Raw genomic sequence first — 20,131 nt, 5'->3', positions numbered from 1 at the left:
ATTACATAACTTATGACATGTTAATTGACATCATTATTGACATGACTGGTGGCATCTCAAATGACATCATTGATAACATCACTTATGACATAACCAATAACATAGTAGTCATTTACATCACAGTTACTAAGTGTACACATGTGGATCCAAGCATGGAAATAGTGTAAGGCTAGGAGGCATTTGGAATTGTGCATGATGAAAGTTATATGGTGCACCGTTTACAAATTAATAAAGATTGGGTTGGAAATAGTGCCATAGGTTAAACAAGGTAAAGGATGTGGTTTATAGAGCTAAGATTGAAAGTAGGTACCGGTTTAAAGACAAAACTGCTGTAGATAATTGATTATCCACCAGTGAATATTTGGCAACATGCCCAAGTTAAATAGTTGGAATACAGTGGTAAAGATAAATTATATGTAACAAGGACATTTATAAGGTGTGAATGTTTATTTCCATAACTTTGCTAAATATTTGGATGCATTGCAGGCTGTAGAATAATATAAAATGTAAGAGTTTCCCACCTACATGGGTTGTAACCCATACTGATGTAAGCATGGAACTATGGTTGTATTCGACTGAGCCAATCTCAGGAACATGTGTGGTGTATTTTACTAAACTACGGAGGATTGTTCATTGGACCTCACAGAAGTTGTCCTTTCAGTGGCAAATGTAGACCTTTCAGCCCATTGACTTAAAATTTCAGATCATGCGTAGGCTTTAATTGTCGAATCTTGTTAAGGTGAATAGAAATTTGTCCACAGGTGTAGCATGTGAATTACCTCAAGACCGTAAACCCCATAGTAAAGTGCCACAAAGATCGTATGACATTATCATTGATGTCAACAATGATGTCATTTGAGATGTCATCAATGAAGTCCTTTTACATGACTAGAGGGACGTTATATGGTGGCTCATAAGCAGGGCAAGTTATAGTTAGTTCAGTGCAATGTAGCTGGTGAATTTCCTTTTTTTGTTTGTTTTAACGTTAGCTTCTCTGTTACTTGCGCTGTAGTTTAGTTTGTTCAGTGACTGACAAAGCTGGGGTCATCCCACAAACAAGTCCTGCCCACTCTGAACTGAAAAGCATATAACTGCTGACGAACAAATCAACTACTGAGAAACTGTTTATGTAACGCAGAGACATGTGTGGATCCACAACCAGTTAGCATTTCAGAATTCTTTTATTTTATTTTAGAAGTTGAAGGCAGGGAGAGTCACCCATCTTCTTGGGTATTCTCCTCGCCGAGGCGGAAGAAACGGGACAGACCATCCGCGTTGGCGTGGTCGTTGCCTGGGCGATGCTCCACTGTGAAGTCCATCCCTTGTAGGGAGATGGACCAACGCAACAACTTTGGATTCTCCCCTCACATCTGCATCAGCCACCGCAGAGGCCGGGGGTCGGTTTGTACCCGAAAGTGGGTGCCAAAGAGATAGGGCCGGAGTTTCTTGAGGGCCCATACCGGGGCGAAGGCCTCCCGCTCAATGGTGCTCTAGCGCTGTTCTCGGGCCAGCAGACGTCGGGTAATGAAGGCCACCGGCTGATCAATTCCCTCGGGGTTGACTTGTGAGAGAACTGCCCCAACGCTGTGATCGGAGGCATCTGTTTGCACTATGAATTCCCGGCTGTAATCGGGGGCTTGGAGCACAGGGGCGGTGCACATCGCTGTCTTGAGGGTCTCAAAGGCGGTCTGACACTCGGGTGTCCAGTGCACCTTCTGTGGTTGTCTCTTGGAAGTGAGTTCCGTGAGGGTGCCCACAATACTGCCATAGTTTTTTATGAAGCACCGGTAATATCCAGTGAGCCCCAGGAAGGCTCGGACCTCCGTCTGGGTGACTGGGGGCTCCCAGGCCATGATGGCGTCGATCTTGGGTTGGAGAGGGGCCACCTGGCCACTTCCCACTTGGTGACCCAGGTAGGTCACGGAACTTTGGCCGATCTGGCACTTGCTGGCTTTTATTGTTAATCCGGCCCGCCGGAGGGCGGCCAGGACCTCCCGGAGGTGTTGGAGGTGTTCAGCCCAGTGGAGGCTGTACACCGCGATATCGTCCAGGTAGGCAGCGCTGAACTCCTCGAGCCCCGCCAGCACCTTATTCACCAGTCTCTGGAACGTGGCGGGGCTTTTTTTACCGAAGGGCATTACCCGGAAGTGGTAGTGGCCATCGGGGGTGGAGAACTCGGATCGCTCCTGGGCGCCTGGAGTGAGTCCGATCTGCCAGTAGCCCGTGGTCAGGTTGAAGGTGCTCAGGTAACGGGCCGCCCCCAGGCGGTCGATTAGTTCATCAGCCCGGGGGATGGGGTGAGCATCTGTTCTGGTGACGGCGTTCAGACCCCGGTAGTCCACACAAAACCTGAGGTCGGGGGCAACGCCAGGGGCGGCGGCCTTGGGGACCAGGACAACAGGACTGGCCCATGGACTGTCGGAGGGTTCGGCCACCCCCAGAGCCAGCATTTTGGACACTTCTGATTGGATGCAGGCTCGCACTCGATCGGGAACTCGGTAGGCCCGGTGCCGCACAGGTGGGCTATCCCCGGTGTCGACGTTGTGGAGGCACCACGGGGTAACCCCGGGGGTGAGAGAGAATAGATCGGCAAATGTTCTCAATAGTTCTAGGCAATCTTGGCGTTGCTCTGGGGTCAGGATGGAAGAGAGGTTGACTCCTTCCACGGAGCCGTCTTTTTCGAGGGTATTCAGGAGGTCTGGTAGGGGCTCGGAGTCATCTTCAGCCCCACTGTCGGTAGCCATCAGGAGGCTAAGTTCTGAGCGGACAAAGTGAGGCTTGAGTTGGTTGGCGTGGAGGACCCGGAGGGGGTTCCTAGGGGACTCCATGTCCACTAGGTAGGTGACGGGGCTCTTGCGCTCCACCACCTTGAAGGGCCCGGTCCATTTGTCCTGGAGGGCACATGGTTCAACCGGGGACATGACCCAGACCCGCTGTCCCAGCTCGAACTCAATGGACGAGGCGTTTTGATCATACCAACGTTTCATGTCTTCTTGACTGGCTTCTAGGTTGGTCTTGGCAAGTTCTCGGAACCGCCTAGTCTGGTTCCGGAGGGTCAGGAGGTACCGGTACACATCGGGGGGAGCATCTTGGGCAGTCACCTCCCATCCTTCTTTGACCAAGCTTAGAGGACCCCGGACGGGGTGTCCGTACAATAGTTCGAAGGGGCTGAACCCCAGGGACTTCTGGGGGACCTCCCGATAGGCGAAAAGGAGGCAGGGCAGCAACACGTCCCACTGGCGTCGTAAGGGCTCCTTTAGGCCCATGATCATCCCCTTGAGGGTGCGATTGAAGCGCTCTACCAGTCCGTTCCCTTGGGGGTGGTACGGGGCCGTAAATTTGTACGTGACTCTGCATTGCTGCCATAGAGACTTCATGTATCGGGAGATGAAGTTCGTGCCCCGATCACTGACGACTTCTCGGGGGAAGCCCAGCCGGGAGAAGATCCCCATCAAGGCCCGGCCCACCACGGGAGCTGTCACGGTCCGGAGAGGGATGGCTTCGGGATAGCGGGTGGCATGGTCTACCAAGACAAGGATGAACCGGTGACCTTGTGATGTCCGGGGCTCCAGTGGCCCCATGATGTCGATTCCCACCCGCTCGAAGGGAGTGTTGACGACTGGGAAAGGTTGTAGGGGAACTTTTAGTTTTCCGACGCTCTTCCCGCTGGCTTGGCAGGTGGGGCAAGCTCAGCAGTGTTTGATCACATCGTTCCTCATTCCGGGCCAGTAGAAGTGGGTCACCAGGCGGCTATAAGTTTTGTCCTGCCCCAGGTCTCCGGCGAGGGGCACATCATGTGCCAGGTTCAAGAGGAAGTCTCTGAATCAGAGGGGAACTACCAGAACCCGGCTGGCCCCTAGCTCGGCAATCTTCTGCTCGCTGTAGAGGAGCTCATTGTCCCAATAGACCCCAGTGTGCCCCCGAGGCAGCCCCGGTGCTCTGGGCTGCGGCTTGCTGTCGGATCCCCTCGAGGGAAGGACATGTCTCTTGTTCTTGACGGAACTGTTCTCGAGTGGGGCCACCTTCTTGGCGCCACTGGGCCAGTTCCGGGAGGTCGCTGAGCGGGGCCTCTTCTTCACAGTGGGGCCCCGGTGAACCGGGTTCAGGGGGCGGTGTCTTCAGCGACGACGGGCGGCGGAGGCTCGGGCCACTCCGGTTCTTTCGTGGCGGTGATGGCTCGGGCGGCCATGGATCGGGTTGTGGCACAGACCCATTCAGGGAGGCCAAGCATCCCCAGGTGCTCCCTCCGCTCGACATCAGCCCAGAGGGAACTCTCGAGGTTGTTCCCGAGGAGGCAGTCTACAGGGGCATCATCTCGGACAGTCACTTTCAGCATGCCTGACACTCCTCCCCATTCAAAGGGGACGCGGGCCATCTGGCACAGGCTCTCGGAATTGTCCGCGGACCGTACGGGGCACAGTACATCGGGCAGAATTTGATCCGGGGTCACCAGGTGGCAACGGACGGCCGTCACACTGGCCCCTGTGTCTCGGAGGGCTTCGGCCCGGTGTCCATTAATGGTGCCCCCACTGGCTGTACTTCTGGGTGTTGGCCGGGATTGGCCGGGGGACCATGTCTCTTTCTCCCAGACATACCAGGGACATGGCTGCGGGCTCCCACTCAGGCTGGTCTTGTTCATAGTCTTCTGCTTCTTCTTCGCCCTGCTCCTCCCCCAGGGAAGCGGCGGTGATCTGGCGGTTTGCGAACCCGTGGGGTTGGATGGCTGGTTTCTGGGACAGTTGGGGTCATTGGCGTAATGACCGGGTCGCTGGCATTTGTGGCAGATGATGTTCGAGCGAGGCCCCGGCCGTGCAGGGGGGGCTCCTCTCCCGGCCAGGGGAGGGGAAGTGTTGGTGGGGGCCACTGTGGTGAAGTCCCTGCCCCGTCCCTGGCCTCCTCCTCGCTGATGGTGGGATCGCTGGTGAGCTCGGCCTTGGTCTCCCATCCTGTTCCGGGGGACCCGGGTGCTTTCCCACTGGTCAGCTTCGATGGCGAGTTTACGTGGCTCGGTCAGTTTGCTGTCGAGGAGATGCTGCCTGAGTTCGACGAAACAGTTGTTGGAGAGGTGTTCCCATACAATGAGGTTGAACAACTGTTAGTAGGTGGTGACTTGGCTGCCCTTGATCCACCCCTCTAAGGCTCTACTGTAGAAGTTCACGTATTCCACCCAGGTGGTACCGGGGATCCTCTTGCAGTCTCGGAATCGCTGCCGGTACATCTCGGGGCTGAGGCCATAGCGAGTGAGGAGGGCGGCTTTCATGTGTTCGTATGAGGTCATCTCGGCGTTGGGGAGCTGTAGCAGGGCGTCCCTCCCCTCATTGACGAACCTCCCCCACAACCCGGCACCCCAGTCTTTTTGTGGTACTCGGTGTGAGGTCCTGGCTACCTCGAAGGCTTTAAACCATTGCTGGATGTCGTCGTTTTTATAGTACTCTCGGACGACATCTTTGGGGATGTGGACCTTGATGTCCGTAGCGGGAGGGGGGCTCCGGGTCCCAGAGACGCCGGTGTCCCCGTTTTGCTTCCTAATCTCCAGTTCTTTTAGACTGCGCTCGTGCTCGTACGCGAGCTTCTTCTCCTCCAACTCTCTCTGCCTTCTTTTCTCTTCCAGGTCTCCCTGTAGCCGTAGTTGCTCAAGGGCTATCTTCTTTTCCGCCAGTTGCAGTTCCCCATCTAACCGGAGTCTAGCCAGGTCCAATTCGTGGAGCCAGCTTCTTTCTCGTTCTCGGGCATCCTCGAGGGAGAGACCCGTGTTTGTCTCCTCCGCTGGGGTTGCGGTGTTCTCGGGGTGCAGCTCGGTGACTGTGATGCCTTTGTTTTGGGGTGGCGATGCTCCCGTCTCCACCCAGGTCTGCAGAGCCTGCTAGAGATCGTCCTTGGTGTTTAGTCCTGTGGTAGCGATACCCAAGTCTTTGTAGAATTGCTTCAATTCTTTGTGGCTATAATCTTCTAGTCGTTCCATCTGGAACTCTGCGGTTGGTCCGGTTTCTTTAGTCGTCATGGTTGTCGAGTTTCTGTTCGTAGTGGGGCGAGTTACTCTCTGTACGATCTGCGTCGGCTCGGATCGCACCGCCTGCCACCAATGTTGGAAAGGGTATCTTAGGGCTGGCCGAGCGAGGTCGAGAGGCCTCCTGGTGAGGTTCCTCTCCTAGGATCGTACAGACGAGCAATCACCCCCCTACAGATGGAGACCACACAAAGATAGGTTCTTAATGTTTTTATCAATACTTTAAGGCAGGTTATCGTAACGATACAGGGATACAGGGATCCTTTCCGGTTTAGTCTCTGAGGGAAGGGGGAAGCGGGACAGTCTTGGTACCAGCCAGGTACAGGGATACCGTGCGCTCAGCTCTCAATCCTCGAGCCGGGGGGGGTTCCTCGGTATGGGCCGCGGCAGCGCCAGCAGGGCTCCAGAGATGGTTTCACGACGATGGGCCGCGGCAGCGCCAGCAGGGCTCCAGAGATGGTTTCACAAAGATGGGCCGCGGCAGCGCCAGCAGGGCTCCAGAGATGGTTTCACGAAGATGGGCCGCGGCAGCGCCAGCAGGGCTCCAGAGGTGGTTTCACCAAGATGGGCCGCGGCAGCGCCAGCAGGGCTCCAGAGATGGTTTCATGAAGATGGGCCGCGGCAGCGCCAGCAGGGCTCCAGAGATGGTTTCACGAAGATGGGCTGCGGCAGCGCCATCAGGGCTCCAAGGTGGTTACGGGTTCCACGCGGATGAGTTCGTCTCGGTGTCTCTCGACTCCAGGATACAACTCCCGACCTGCTCCGGGGTTGCCCCAGTTATAGGTCTGGCGTCCTTTGATGTCCGGACCCTCGCACCTGGAGGTCGGAGGGGCCGGGATGTGCGGGTCCAGACACCCAGCAGGGGGTGGAGCCAGCGCCCAGGGAGGCTGAGTGCGATCGAGACCAGGCATCGGGGGACGGTTGGAGGACCATCGAAACTCTTTCCTCCATTGATCCTTCAAGTGGTCTTGTTACCCCCTGGTCGGATGGTGGTGCCTCTATGTCGGGGCTGTGCTGGATCTGCGGCTGGGGTCGGGCCGAGGCCACGAGGCCTGGTCGTGGAGGGCCCAAGATGGAGGCTGGGTCTGAGGTGGTGGTCCGGGATATGGTTCGGACCAGCCGGGGGTGTCGAGGGGAGGTTGTCGAGTTCCAACGGAGGAGAGCTGGGGGCTGCCCGGAGGGGTGGCTCTCGTGGAGGGTGGATGGTGCTGCTCTCGGCCGGGGAACAGTGGCCGAGGTAGTCCGGGACCCGCCATGCGGGAGAAGGGGGACCACGCCACGAGGCCGGGTCCAACACAGACACATTCCAAAGTAGAATACTGAAGTTATCTTTGCAAGTAGTCTCTGGGATTTTTCACATGTACCAGTTACATGGAGGTTTATGTCCCCTTTTTTATCAAATATGCATTTCAAATTAACATGAAAAAGAGCTCTGCAATGATCTACATAGGGTTTAGTCAATCCAGAGCCCCCTAAACTTGATCAATCTGATTTGCTTTTTAGTCATAGGTTCATAAACCATACCGTCCTGCTAAACCTCGAGTTTCATGATGTTGATACAATGTCTCTAAATCATTCTAACATGAGTGATAACAAAACATCCCTGGCGAGAACTGGACACCTATCTACAGAAATCTAAAGCAGCAAGATGATATGAGGTATTTCTATAGAACACCAAGATCATTATTGTGAATATGAATGGCCTTCCTGCAATGCCTTACATTTATGTCCACTGCTCTATTCTGAGGGATGCCTTGCTAGTTGTGCTTTGGCGTGGTACTGTATCATTGCACCTGCTACACACATAACTAATTACCTAGATACCATGTCCTTTATGTCCTGATGTGAACTTCACTTGCATATTTGGCTAGAGCATCATTCTACAGTACTTAGTCTATTTGGCTAGAGCATTATTCTGCTATGTCTACTCTTGATGTTATCTGTCTTTGTTGTTTCCTTAGTATAGTAACATGTGTCATGAGTGAACAACATTTGCCATTTATACACATGCTATGTTATACACAGGTTAAGCTCACTTTTGACTAACTCATGATAATAGTTTACAAATGTTGTTATTGTGCAAAATGCAATAAAACAGTTTGTGTCAGAGCCCATTCAGGGGGCCTCAGGCCGGACAGGAGCTACTTGGCCTCAAACATGGTGGGTAAGGTAATTGGCCAGTGGTTTCCTGGGCCCATCCTACAATGGCTCTGGAAATTGGGCCATATAAACTCCCTTCTACACTTGAGTATCCAGGTAAAAAGGAAAAGCAATGACAGGCTTCTCAAGGAGGTCCTGGGGGGCGAGGATTACGAGCTCGGAACTCAACAGTCAAGCAAAAGATGCAGTCATGTTAATGCTGTTAATACCTACTCTTGCTCCCCTCAGTCCTACCTCCCCACTGGGTTATCCTAGATGAACTCCCTTCCCGGAAATTATAGCGGAGCCATGAATAAGGCTCAGGTGCAGATATCTGGTCGCCCACAAGTCAAATGTACAATCATTTCACTCTTTAGCTTGAGTTTTTACCCTTGGTACTGTAGCTGGTAGGAATTCAGAGTGTTTTCCATCACTCTCAGTTATATCACTGAGCTATAATTGCATCCCTGCCATACACTGTGTTTCACCTCACTTATTACATAACTTATGACATGTTAATTGACATCATTATTGACATGACTGGTGGCATCTCAAATGACATCATTGATAACATCACTTATGACATAACCAATAACATAGTAGTCATTTACATCACAGTTACTAAGTGTACACATGTGGATCCAAGCATGGAAATAGTGTAAGGCTAGGAGGCATTTGGAATTGTGCATGATGAAAGTTATATGGTGCACCGTTTACAAATTAATAAAGATTGGGTTGGAAATAGTGCCATAGGTTAAACAAGGTAAAGGATGTGGGTTATAGAGCTAAGATTGAAAGTAGGTACCGGTTTAAAGACAAAACTGCTGTAGATAATTGATTATCCACCAGTGAATATTTGGCAACATGCCCAAGTTAAATAGTTGGAATACAGTGGTAAAGATAAATTATATGTAACAAGGACATTTATAAGGTGTGAATGTTTATTTCCATAACTTTGCTAAATATTTGGATGCATTGCAGGCTGTAGAATAATATAAAATGTAAGAGTTTCCCACCTACATGGGTTGTAACCCATACTGATGTAAGCATGGAACTATGGTTGTATTCGACTGAGCCAATCTCAGGAACATGTGTGGTGTATTTTACTAAACTACGGAGGATTGTTCATTGGACCTCACAGAAGTTGTCCTTTCAGTGGCAAATGTAGACCTTTCAGCCCATTGACTTAAAATTTCAGATCATGCGTAGGCTTTAATTGCCGAATCTTGTTAAGGTGAATAGAAATTTGTCCACAGGTGTAGCATGTGAATTACCTCAAGACCGTAAACCCCATAGTAAAGTGCCACAAAGATCGTATGACATTATCATTGATGTCAACAATGATGTCATTTGAGATGTCATCAATGAAGTCCTTTTACATGACTAGAGGGACGTTATATGGTGGCTCATAAGCAGGGCAAGTTATAGTTAGTTCAGTGCAATGTAGCTGGTGAATTTCATTTTTTTGTTTGTTTTAACGTTAGCTTCTCTGTTACTTGCGCTGTAGTTTAGTTTGTTCAGTGACTGACAAAGCTGGGGTCATCCCACAAACAAGTCCTGCCCACTCTGAACTGAAAAGCATATAACTGCTGACGAACAAATCAACTACTGAGAAACTGTTTATGTAACGCAGAGACATGTGTGGATCCACAACCAGTTAGCATTTCAGAATTCTTTTATTTTATTTTAGAAGTTTTATATAGCGCTTACATGACCTAAGGGGGTATCAGAGCGCTTTACAACAACTTACATTTATAGAAGCATATAAATAGTCAAGTAAAATGGATTCTGGGAGTTTCACAGTTCAAGAATTATGAGGAAGAAGAAAAGAAATCACACTATGATTGGCTAAGTTAACTGCAATGCTCCTATCCGGGGTTAAAATACACATTGCACACTCGCACCTTCTGATTTGCGCCCCAATAGGGGAGACCTTCTTATCTCCCGTCATCATGCCTGTCTACTTCCAGCAGCCTGAGAATGTCCTAAAGTGGCCGAATGGTGACTGGATGCTCTCTTCCTGCAGATAGAGGCCATGCAAGTTCTGGGACAGTGGAACGGAGTCCAACGCCATGTTAGGGAGACACTGAAAGCAATAAAAGAAGAGCTATGGACTTTGTGGTTGGGAACCGGGTGGTAGACATGGGGGGCTGTGAACGGTACCGTGAACATACAAATCACACACATCTTCCATCATTTGCACTTGTTGAAAATGCTGGGGGGTGCTTATTTGCAGAAGGGCGTGGGCTCGCTGATGCCAGACCCATGAAGAGTGAGCCCAGTTGAGGTAAGTGATAGTCCCCATTGGTCCCCTTTCTTTTCCACCATAAATCTCCTTCACAATAGCTCCAAGAAACCCCAGGCCACGAATCCATACAGATCTCATTCTTACAAGCAGCTCGAAAACCGCCTGTCAAGCTCAATAAATTGATGCCTACGGCGCAGCGCAGTAGGACCGAGCTCAGAAGCCTGGCCACAAACTGCAACAGGGAAGGAGCATTCAGCGGCTCAGCACCATGATAGGGTGTTCACACGATCGACTAAAGGGTGGGGTTGTGCACATTTAAATTCCTTATCGATTTGACCATTTCTGTAGAGCAGCCCGCGTCAAGTTGACATCAGAACACTGCACATGATTTGGTAGAAAAATTGAGTTATGAACCATTATTACTCAGATATACATATGTACAGAACTGAGAATGTCAAATTGAAACATACATGTTCGGAACTTTAGTGGATAAAGTTGTCAAACAGACGTGCCTTAAGAGAAGCACAAACTCTAAACACTAGATCAGTTGTGGACCGACCACCCAAATGCCTAAAATTGGATTCACTAGATCAGTTGTGGACCGACCACCCAAATGCCTAAAATTGGATTAGCATGTTGCATGTACATACGTGCCTATCCTCCCGATTCAGGTGGGAGACTACAGATTTTAAGGCATCTCCTGCCTCCCGATTCTTGCATTCAAAAGCCCGATTTCTCAGTGAGCTTCTGCCAACAGGGGCTAGTTTTGAGTGAGTCAGAGTATGCACTGCCAGTAACCTGCTCCCGCAGGCCAGTGCACAACATTTTTAGGTCGAGGACTCCGTCGCACTGCGTTAGCAGTGGGCCGAGCTCTGAAGATTTTTTAGGTCGGGGACTCTGTCGCACTGCGTAAGCAGAGGGCAGAGCTCTGAAGATTTTATGTTTCTTGGTGTAGGGGGCTTGAACCCGCCCCTCTTCTCCATTGGCTGGCCTCGTAAATGCTGGCCAGCCATTGGAGGAGAAGGGCGTCACTCCCTTTAAGCCCCGTCTTTTTCGGATTCGGGGGTGTTTTTTAGGTTCTTTCTATCTGTGATGTCATCCGTCACTCAAACTTAAAAACACGCCCCCGATTCCAAAAAATTCGGAGCTTTGCGGCAACCATTTCTGCCGTTTTCGAGAGTGCAATGGTAATGTGTGTATGTGCGTGTAATATTTGTGCAAGGAACGTCTGCATGTGTATGTGCAGGTGACCCTACTCCACACATCCAGTGGTGGTGATGCTCTAGTCGGCTGACAGCTGAATTGTGCGGGATTGATACCAGAGGCTCTAACATATGTCTGTTGGTCTTGAGAGATAATGGGAAACCCAAGAAGAAAACCCAGGCTGCTCATAGTCAGCAGTAACGAACGAACGCAGAATGTACTTTTATCTGCCACTTTTCAGTGTGTCGTGAGTGTTTACTATCTTCAGCGTGACTGAGTGTATGTTGCTCATAAGTCCCAACAGTTCTTATTTACAGATAAGACACCAGACACTGAATTTGCAGGATATGACACGATTTGTTGTTTATTCACGTGAACGAGGTCGTTTCTGGCTGCATGAAGCAGAAAACCAAGAAGGCTGCTTCCTTGTTTGCGTTTGATAGCTTATCTCGGTTTCACAGTCAAGAGCCCAACATTGAAATGAGAGGTGTAACGAGTCTAGTAGTCCCCCCCTGCCCATTGACTCCTCCATCACCCACCCATCCACCCACCCAAAACACACACACACACACCCCAAAGGAGACCGGGTGGCAACAAGCAGCGATTAACATGCCTTGCATGCAATCATTGCACTGCTTTCGGCATATGTGCCCTGCTTGTTCTAGAGTAAATGTATTTTGAAATGATATGCCAGAGTGACTGTCAGTAAATCAGAAGCCCCCCAATCTTATTGCCCAAGCTACGTCCCTCGCGTGAGGCTGATTTTGCCCGGGACCTGTTGGTGTGCAGAGATTGAATTGGCTCATAAAACGGTTGCCAAGGCCTTCTGTTGAACGAAAGTTGAAAACTTACACCAGCCAACTGAGAAGGCAGGCAGGCTCAAATAGTGCCATGTGCACGATCTGCCTGGCAACAAGGCGCTAAAGAGATACCGGGAGCAGAGGGCCGCAGTCGGTCAGTATCATCAGTTTGTGTAGCGAGCATCAGAGGCGGCCGTCTGTACGTTTGCATCTGAAAATCAGCCACCTCTGAAGCCTGCGGGTTCACCCCAGACCCCATGGACGACCCACTGGTGTTAGAACAGGAAGGGCTGGAGGCTGGGAGTGAGGTGACTGGTACAGCTGGGTGTGGGGGGATTGGCAGAGCTGGCTGTGGGGTGATTGGTAGCGCTGGCTGTGGAGTGATTGGTAGTGCTGGCTGTGAGTTGATTGGTAGAGCTCAGTGTGAGGTGATTGGCAGAGCTGGGTGTGAGGTTATTGGCAGAGCTGGGTGTGAGGTGATCGGCAGAGCTGGGTGTGGGGTGATCGGCAGAGCTGGGTGTGGGGTGATTGGCAGAGCTGGGTGTGAGGTGATCAGGGTGTTTGTATGCGCACGTGACCCTACTCCACACATCTAGTGGTGGTGATGCTCTAGTCGGCTGACAGCTGAATTGTGCGGGATTGATACCAGAGGCTCTAACATATATCTGTTGGTCTTGAGAGATCAATGGGAAACCCAAGAAGAAATCCCAGGCTGCTCATAGTCAGCAGTAACGAACAAACGCAGAATGTACTTTCATCTGTCACTTTTCAGTGTGTCGTGAGTGTGTACTATCTTCAGCGTGACTGAGTTTATGTTTGAGCATAAGTCCCAACAGTTCTTATTTTTACAGATAAGACACCAGACACTGAATTTGCAGGATATGACACGATTCGTTGTTTATTCACATGAACGAGGTATTTATTTTACTGTCCATTTCAAACTGACTTTGTTGGTCAAAAAAGGATAAACGTCTACCTCGCCCCGACTGGAATCAGACCCCAGATACTTCTTCTTGCACGCAGAAATATGTGGTGTAGTTAACTTGCTGAGGTGCCTTCACTTCATGGCTGGATAGAAAAAAACTGTAAGGAGGCAGTCAAAACAATGAGCACACTGGTAGTCCGGCTTCTCAGCACTCACTGTGCCCGCCCGCTCAGAAAGCACAAAACTGTCAGATAAGACGCTTTGCCTATGTGCAGGAACTAAGATCTGAACTCAGGTTTTGTGCCTTTGAAGCCAGAGGCCACATGTCCACCTCCTTTTGTTTGGTTACAGTGATTAACATCTGCAAATTCATTTATATTAGTAGTATAACACAGGTGCTCGAGGGGACGCATTGAAACGTTGAATCAAAATTAAAATTGCATACAGTAAATTCCTCGAATACAGGATGTTTACTGTCACCCTCTATCTATCTATCTATCTATCTATCTATCCATCTTTCGCCCTCACTCTATCTATCGCCCTCACTCTATCTATCGCCCTCACTCTATCTATCTTTCGCCCTCACTCTATCTAGCGCCCTCACTCTATCTATCTATCGCCCTCACTCTATCAACTATCTATCTATCTCCCTCACTCTATCTTTCTATCTATATATCGCCCATACTCAATCTATCGCCCTCTATCTATCGCCCTCACTCTATCTATCGCCCTCAATCTATCTGTCTATCTATCGCCCTCACTCTATCTATCACCCTCGCTCTATCTATCTATCTATCGATCGCCCTCACTCTATCTGTCTATCTATCGCCCTCACTCTATCTATCTATCTGTCTATCTACCTATCTATCGCCCTCACTCTATCTATCTATCGCCCTCACTCTATTGTCCTCACTCTATCTATCGCACTCATTCTATCTATCTATCGCTTTCCCTCTATCTATCTATCTATCTATCTATCGCACTCACTCTGCCAATCTATCGCATCACCACAGCATCACTCAGCCCCACCGCAGCATCACCACTCAGGGCACCGCAACATCACTATGCGCTACCACAGCATCACTGAACGCCACAGCATCACTCGTCGCCACTACAACATCACTCAGCGCCACCACAGCATCAATCTGTGCAACCATTCAACAACAACTGGTTCAAATATGTCCTCTCAATGTTTCAAGCTTTATTACAAATGTCACAAAAAGATGTTAATATTTCACTTCTGTTCTTGAATTTTCATCACAATAAAATACACTGAACATAATCTTTACAAAAGTTATTTACAAAAGTTTAAGCTATTGCCATTATAAATTACAATAACTTTTAAGTATTAATTATTTCAAAAAATTAAAAGCCATTGTTATTTGTAATATCAATACATCTAAGTCAGGTAAATACAAGACATATTGCATTACAAATGCTACAGGTGTCACATTTGCAAAAGTTAAAACTATTGGCATTTTAAATGACAAAGCTATTAATTTTGCTATTTTCAAAACCAACACATAAATAAAAATTGTGTAATTTACAATATCAATAGCTCAAACTTTCCTAATGCGAGACCTATTGCATTGCAAATGCTTGTTTTATCTCCCTCATTTCTATTCTAAAATGTTGACTTGTATGCACGTGCAATCCTACGAGCAGACTGCGCCAAGTATACATCGCCCAAACAAGAGTAGTGTTAGTATGATGGTCAACGCAAGGTTGAGACTGGAGACGTAATGTAGTAGGGTTCACTTTCAAACTGTGTCAAGCCTGTCTCTGGTTAGTGCCCTTCAATTTCTGGTGTTTTCCAGTTTTAAGATAATTGTTTCTTGTTGCTCAAATGGGTGCAGTTTCTGATATTTATATATTTCCCTCGTCTTCATATTTTGATTTTGCTCGCGAGAAAGCGTCACTTATAGTTGTTGAAATGTCACTCATAATTACACTGAAATTATGAAAATGTCATACATACATAGCCATTTGAAACCTCGGCAACTATGTACCTCTCCCCGTAGTTACAAAAGTAACCGTACTGCATTATCCTTAACAAAAGCACACCCTGTCAAACGGCTTACTTATGTGCCCTAAATAGCACACCCTGACATAACGGAGATGCAACTACCACTATGCAGATCTCACGCAAACGCTTCTTCGGTGGTATTTAGATGCACCTCCACTTTCAGTTTCGCTTCGCACGACTAGTGGGCCATACCAATGCAAGCGTACACCGGGGGGAACGGCCAGACTGCTAGTGTGGGAAACATTGGGTATGTTCGTTACGTCATTCGCATGCAACGGCAATGCTATATTATAACCACACATGTCACAGATGGGAGGTAACAAATGTTATGTGCGCTTTGCATGGAGCTCCGTTCTGGCTTTGCTACATAATTCCCAACCCAGCAGAAGCTGTACTTAGTACGATTTGCCGCCAAGCTTCGACTTGCTCTGCCTCTTCTCCTGTCGTGGAGCTGCGCTTGTGTACGCGCGCTAAAGCAGACAGTACTCAGCCTGACACTGGGATGCTTACCAAGAAGAAGCGTCAGTCGGACACCCAGCGTGACCAGTGGGTGCTTATTGGGCAAGGTAAAGTGCCGAAATCCGCGCATACAAACCGGGCTGCATACATTTATTCGGGATTTTCCTCTGTAAATGTAGCGGTGCTCGACTCATAAACAAAGAAATGAGACTTGAAGTGCAACTCCACACGTGAGCCGCCTTATTTAAAGTAACCCTGTGGTGTGGAAAATAACTTTCACCCTCTAAATTCGACACTTTTAAGGCACAATGTTTATTTTATATATTGCAAGACATGACTTGCAGTACACTGAGTTGTCTTGTATTTATACTATTTACTTTGTTACTTTTCGTGCTCTTGTTTGAAGCTTCGGAGTAGGCAAACTTTGAAATGTGTTTGCACTTGTACATGATTGTATGAATACGTTGTGTGGGCTCTTATTCTCCAGGGATTAGCGGTAGCGGTGCAATTTGGTACTTTAATGTGACTCTTGCAGTACATTCGAATTTCTACCCAACGCAGATGTTCATCTATAGTAACACATGGCATATCCAATATGTCAAGTGGCCTTATGTCATCGTCTAGCTAACACCTTCAGCCTGAACTAGTGGTTTTTTAACGTTTTTTTTTAAACCAAAATATTACATGCCAGGATTTTTAAACCTACGTTTGTATAGTTAAAAGCGAAACTACATAGGCCAAAAATGCGACCTTCCTTTGATTAAAAAGTTCGGTCTGGCTGAGGTGCATTGGAAAGTTTTGGTGGATTTAGGTAAATTTGCTTTTTTTTTACGTATATACTAGTTGAGCTGTGATATGGTAAGTCAATTTCAATTTTTTAAAGCTTTATTCGATTTTCACCTTTTTTTAAAAATCATAAAAGCAGTTCATACAAAAAATATCACTTTACAAATACACATAATAAATAATTATAAAAAAGTATTAAATCAATTGGGGTGATTAATCGATTAATCAAAAGTTCATAGTGAATTCCGTAGTTTCAAAACACTTTTTAAAAACATCGTCATAGACCTAATGCACAGAGGGTTTCCTAGTTGTTGGAGATTCAGATAAGCCGGCCTACATTGCCGCCATCCCCACCTCTCAAATATTGTTTCAACCATCTAGCACGCTCTTTCTTATATAGTTTGCATATTAGTACAAGATGGAAAGTGGACTGGGTGGATACATTGTCACATGGGCAGGGGGCCAAAGTTCTATTCCAGTCATTTTTATCAGGATATGAAACCAAGTGGTGAAAAATGTTGAACCTGAATCTAGTCAGGACAAAGCGTTCAAACCCCAAAGTCACGATGGTTAGGTATGGTTGTATTTTATAAGTAGTCAGCAGCGGCTGGTGTTCGAGCACAGATCTTTTACTGACTTCACTCCCAAGCCTTAAAATGTTGAAATGTTCCATACATAGATTTTTTTAAGGCTTTCTTAGGGGTTTTCCCAATTAGTTCAGGTTTGTAGTACCATTCTGGACTTTCAATGTCCATCAGGACTTTCCTCACGTACTCAAGCCATTTGATACTTTTTACATTGTCTAGTGCCATGACGTCCTTAATTACTTCTCGATTTAGGCCCAATTCTGGCGTCGCCCGAATTGGCTGGATTTTAATCAGGTCTGTCAGGTATTCCATTCCTAATGCCATGTGACAATTGTAGACAGATATACTTTTTGGAAGGGACAGGAGGTATCGAAAAAATTTATTTTCGATGATTTGGAGCGCTGTGGCGTCATGATATCCCCATATCCCTGCTCCGTACAGAGCAATACTTCTACACTTAGCCACATATATACTGAGCATTATTTCTGGTTGTTTTTTGCCCAATTTACTAGCAAAGTGCTTTACAGGTGCAACCGAGCGTTTAAAGGCTAAAGATCTATTTTTCACCTCGGGGCCCCAAGCCCCTGTTGCCTCGATTGTGACTCCTAGGTATGGGAATGTTTTTGTAGCTTGTAATTGAAGACCTGCCACATTGAGTTGCTTACATATTGCTCCACCTTTGCCAGATCCCATCACAAAGAACTTTTTAGCGTTCAGTTTAAGGCCCCTATCCTCCATGTAGTCTACATATTTATTTAATGCTTTTTGGGCGCCAACCTTTGTTCTTGCCATCAACACAGCGTCGTCCGCATACAAAAGGGAGCTGATCTGCCTATTCCCAACCTTTGGAGAGTCAATGTTGCTGGCACCCAATTCCTTCTCCAAGCTGTTAGTATATAATGAGAAAAGGAATGGGGCCAGCACACATCCTTGCCTCACCCCCTTCTGTATGCGGAAGGACCTAGTGCATTCCCCCCCCAGCCCATACCTTACTATGGCGGTAGGATTCGAGTATAATTGTTTCAAAAAGAGAACAATAGCTGGGTCCACTTTCATCTCCTCTAATGTTTTCCATAATTTGTTGTGTATTACGCAGACGAAAATTGCGTAAAACATCTCTCTTTTGCTCTAGTATATTTCCCCTGTAATGGACAAAATTTAAAACTTGCTCCACTGTGCCCATCCCTAGCCGAAATCCGTATTGTACTGGTGTCAGGATATTCTTTTCTTCTGCCCAATCCTGTAGTTTAGTCAGGACCACTCTTCCTGCAATTTTCACTAGGGAATCTAATAGTGATATCGGTCTGTAATTTGATGGGCTTTCCCTATCCCCCTTTTTAGGTTTCGACCTGGCGAGGACACGCAGTGCCCCGCCCAGATCGAAAACTTTTGTCAACAGTATGGATGTTCGGACCGCCTCTGTTTCCCATTGGCTAGCTCCATAAATGGACGCTAGCCATTGGGAGACAGAGGCTGTCAATCACGCTTTCCCGTGAAAACGCGATGCAGGGGCGTTTCTGTGTCTTTTTTTAAGGACCGCCCTCTCCTCTTCCCATTGGCTGGAATTTTACCTTTCAGCCAATGGGAAGGGGAGAGCGCGAAAAACACGCCCCTGAATCTGCCGGCCGGGACACCCCGTGACGTCATTCCCGGGCCGCGCTGTGATTGGCTGCCGGCCCGGGACATGACTTGTTTGTTTGTTCTCTCCTTTATGAGGTAAGTTGTGCCCCCTCCTGCCTGCTGTCCGTGTCTTTTTCACCCCCCCTCCCGCCCGCTGTCCCTGTGTTTGCCCCCCTCCCTTCTTTATATGCAAGCATGCATAATCCCGCAGGCAGGACGGAACCATAAAGCGATAATCCACACGAGCAGGCGGCAGCAAGGGATGCCGCAATCTGTCACCCCCTGGTGCCGCGAGAGGTAACGGGTCGGTCGGTGGGTCCGTGCGCACACACAATGCCGAGGATGGAGACCCCCCTGCCTCCCTGAGGACCCCGAAGCTGTGTGCGCGAGGCCTCGGTTACTCCCTTCAGGATTTTATCCCTTCGCTCGCGAAGCAGCAACCCTCTTCAGTGGCAGGGCGGAATCCTACCCCACACACCCAGTCTGGTCCGATGCACCACCCGGAGCCATGCAGGCACAAAACGCCCCCTCCCTTTGGCGCCCTTACCATCTCCCATCCCCACTGTTCCGTTATTTGCGCCCTGCCGCTACCCCTCCCGCCCCCCCGCCCAAACCCACGTGAATTTCCACGGGACTGCGCCTGACATTCTAAGCATCCCTCGTTTACTGTATCGTTCCCCCTTCATAGCAAAGTGACACTTGTTTTTTGTTCGCTCCGCTAGGAGCCCCCAAATGGCCAGCAAGAGGCGACATCGCCCTCTTACTCGAATGACGCTACCTGTCGGTGTAGCCACGCTACGCCCTCTGCCAGCAGCCCATGCATACCCATCCGTCCCTTGGGGCTGCACTCACCGTCTAGCCTTCGAGCCTTCAAGCCTTTTACTCCTATAAGTGCACACCAACCACCCCCTCCCCCCGTGCACCCCTTCACACTTAATGCACTTTTGGCCGCTCACAATTTTTACGACCTCGCGTATTCCGTCCGCCCACAATTGTCACTATTACCTTTACTACCTCATGCATTTTTTGCTTGCTCACGATTTTTTCCCACCTCATGTATTTTGCTTGCTCACAATTGTCACCACCACCTTATGCAACGTCACGTATGCCTTCGCAATCTGCTCTTTTGCAATGTTCCTCACTATGTTTCACCCCTGCCCCCTTCGTGAAGCGCCCTGACAGCCCCGGGCAAAGTCCGCGCCACACAAAAAATGCACAAACAAATAAACCCCTGATTTTCGTCCACGCTCCGTATTTCCAATCAGCCCTCCCGCATATCGTTCCTCTGACCCCCGCAGTCCGGAACCCTGCCGCCGCCCGCCCTGCGCCCT

General features: G+C 48.8%; 1 protein-coding gene across 1 annotated transcript in view; it reads left to right on the top strand.

Annotated features, from left to right (window-relative positions):
- Positions 1-15,634: 15,634 nt before the first annotated feature.
- RNASEH2B (ribonuclease H2 subunit B) overlaps positions 15,635-20,131 on the top strand; it is a 243,868-nt gene continuing 239,371 nt past the window's right edge. The window contains exon 1 of the mRNA XM_086934946.1: positions 15,635-15,914. Coding sequence (XP_086791072.1) covers positions 15,677-15,914 — 238 coding nt within the window. The 5' untranslated portion in view covers positions 15,635-15,676. The remainder of the gene's footprint in view (positions 15,915-20,131) is intronic.

This window comes from Lissotriton vulgaris, chromosome 8 (assembly GCF_964263255.1).
Source record: "Lissotriton vulgaris chromosome 8, aLisVul1.2, whole genome shotgun sequence".
Lineage (NCBI taxonomy): Eukaryota > Metazoa > Chordata > Amphibia > Caudata > Salamandridae > Lissotriton > Lissotriton vulgaris.
This window is presented reverse-complemented; position numbering and strand designations above follow the sequence as displayed.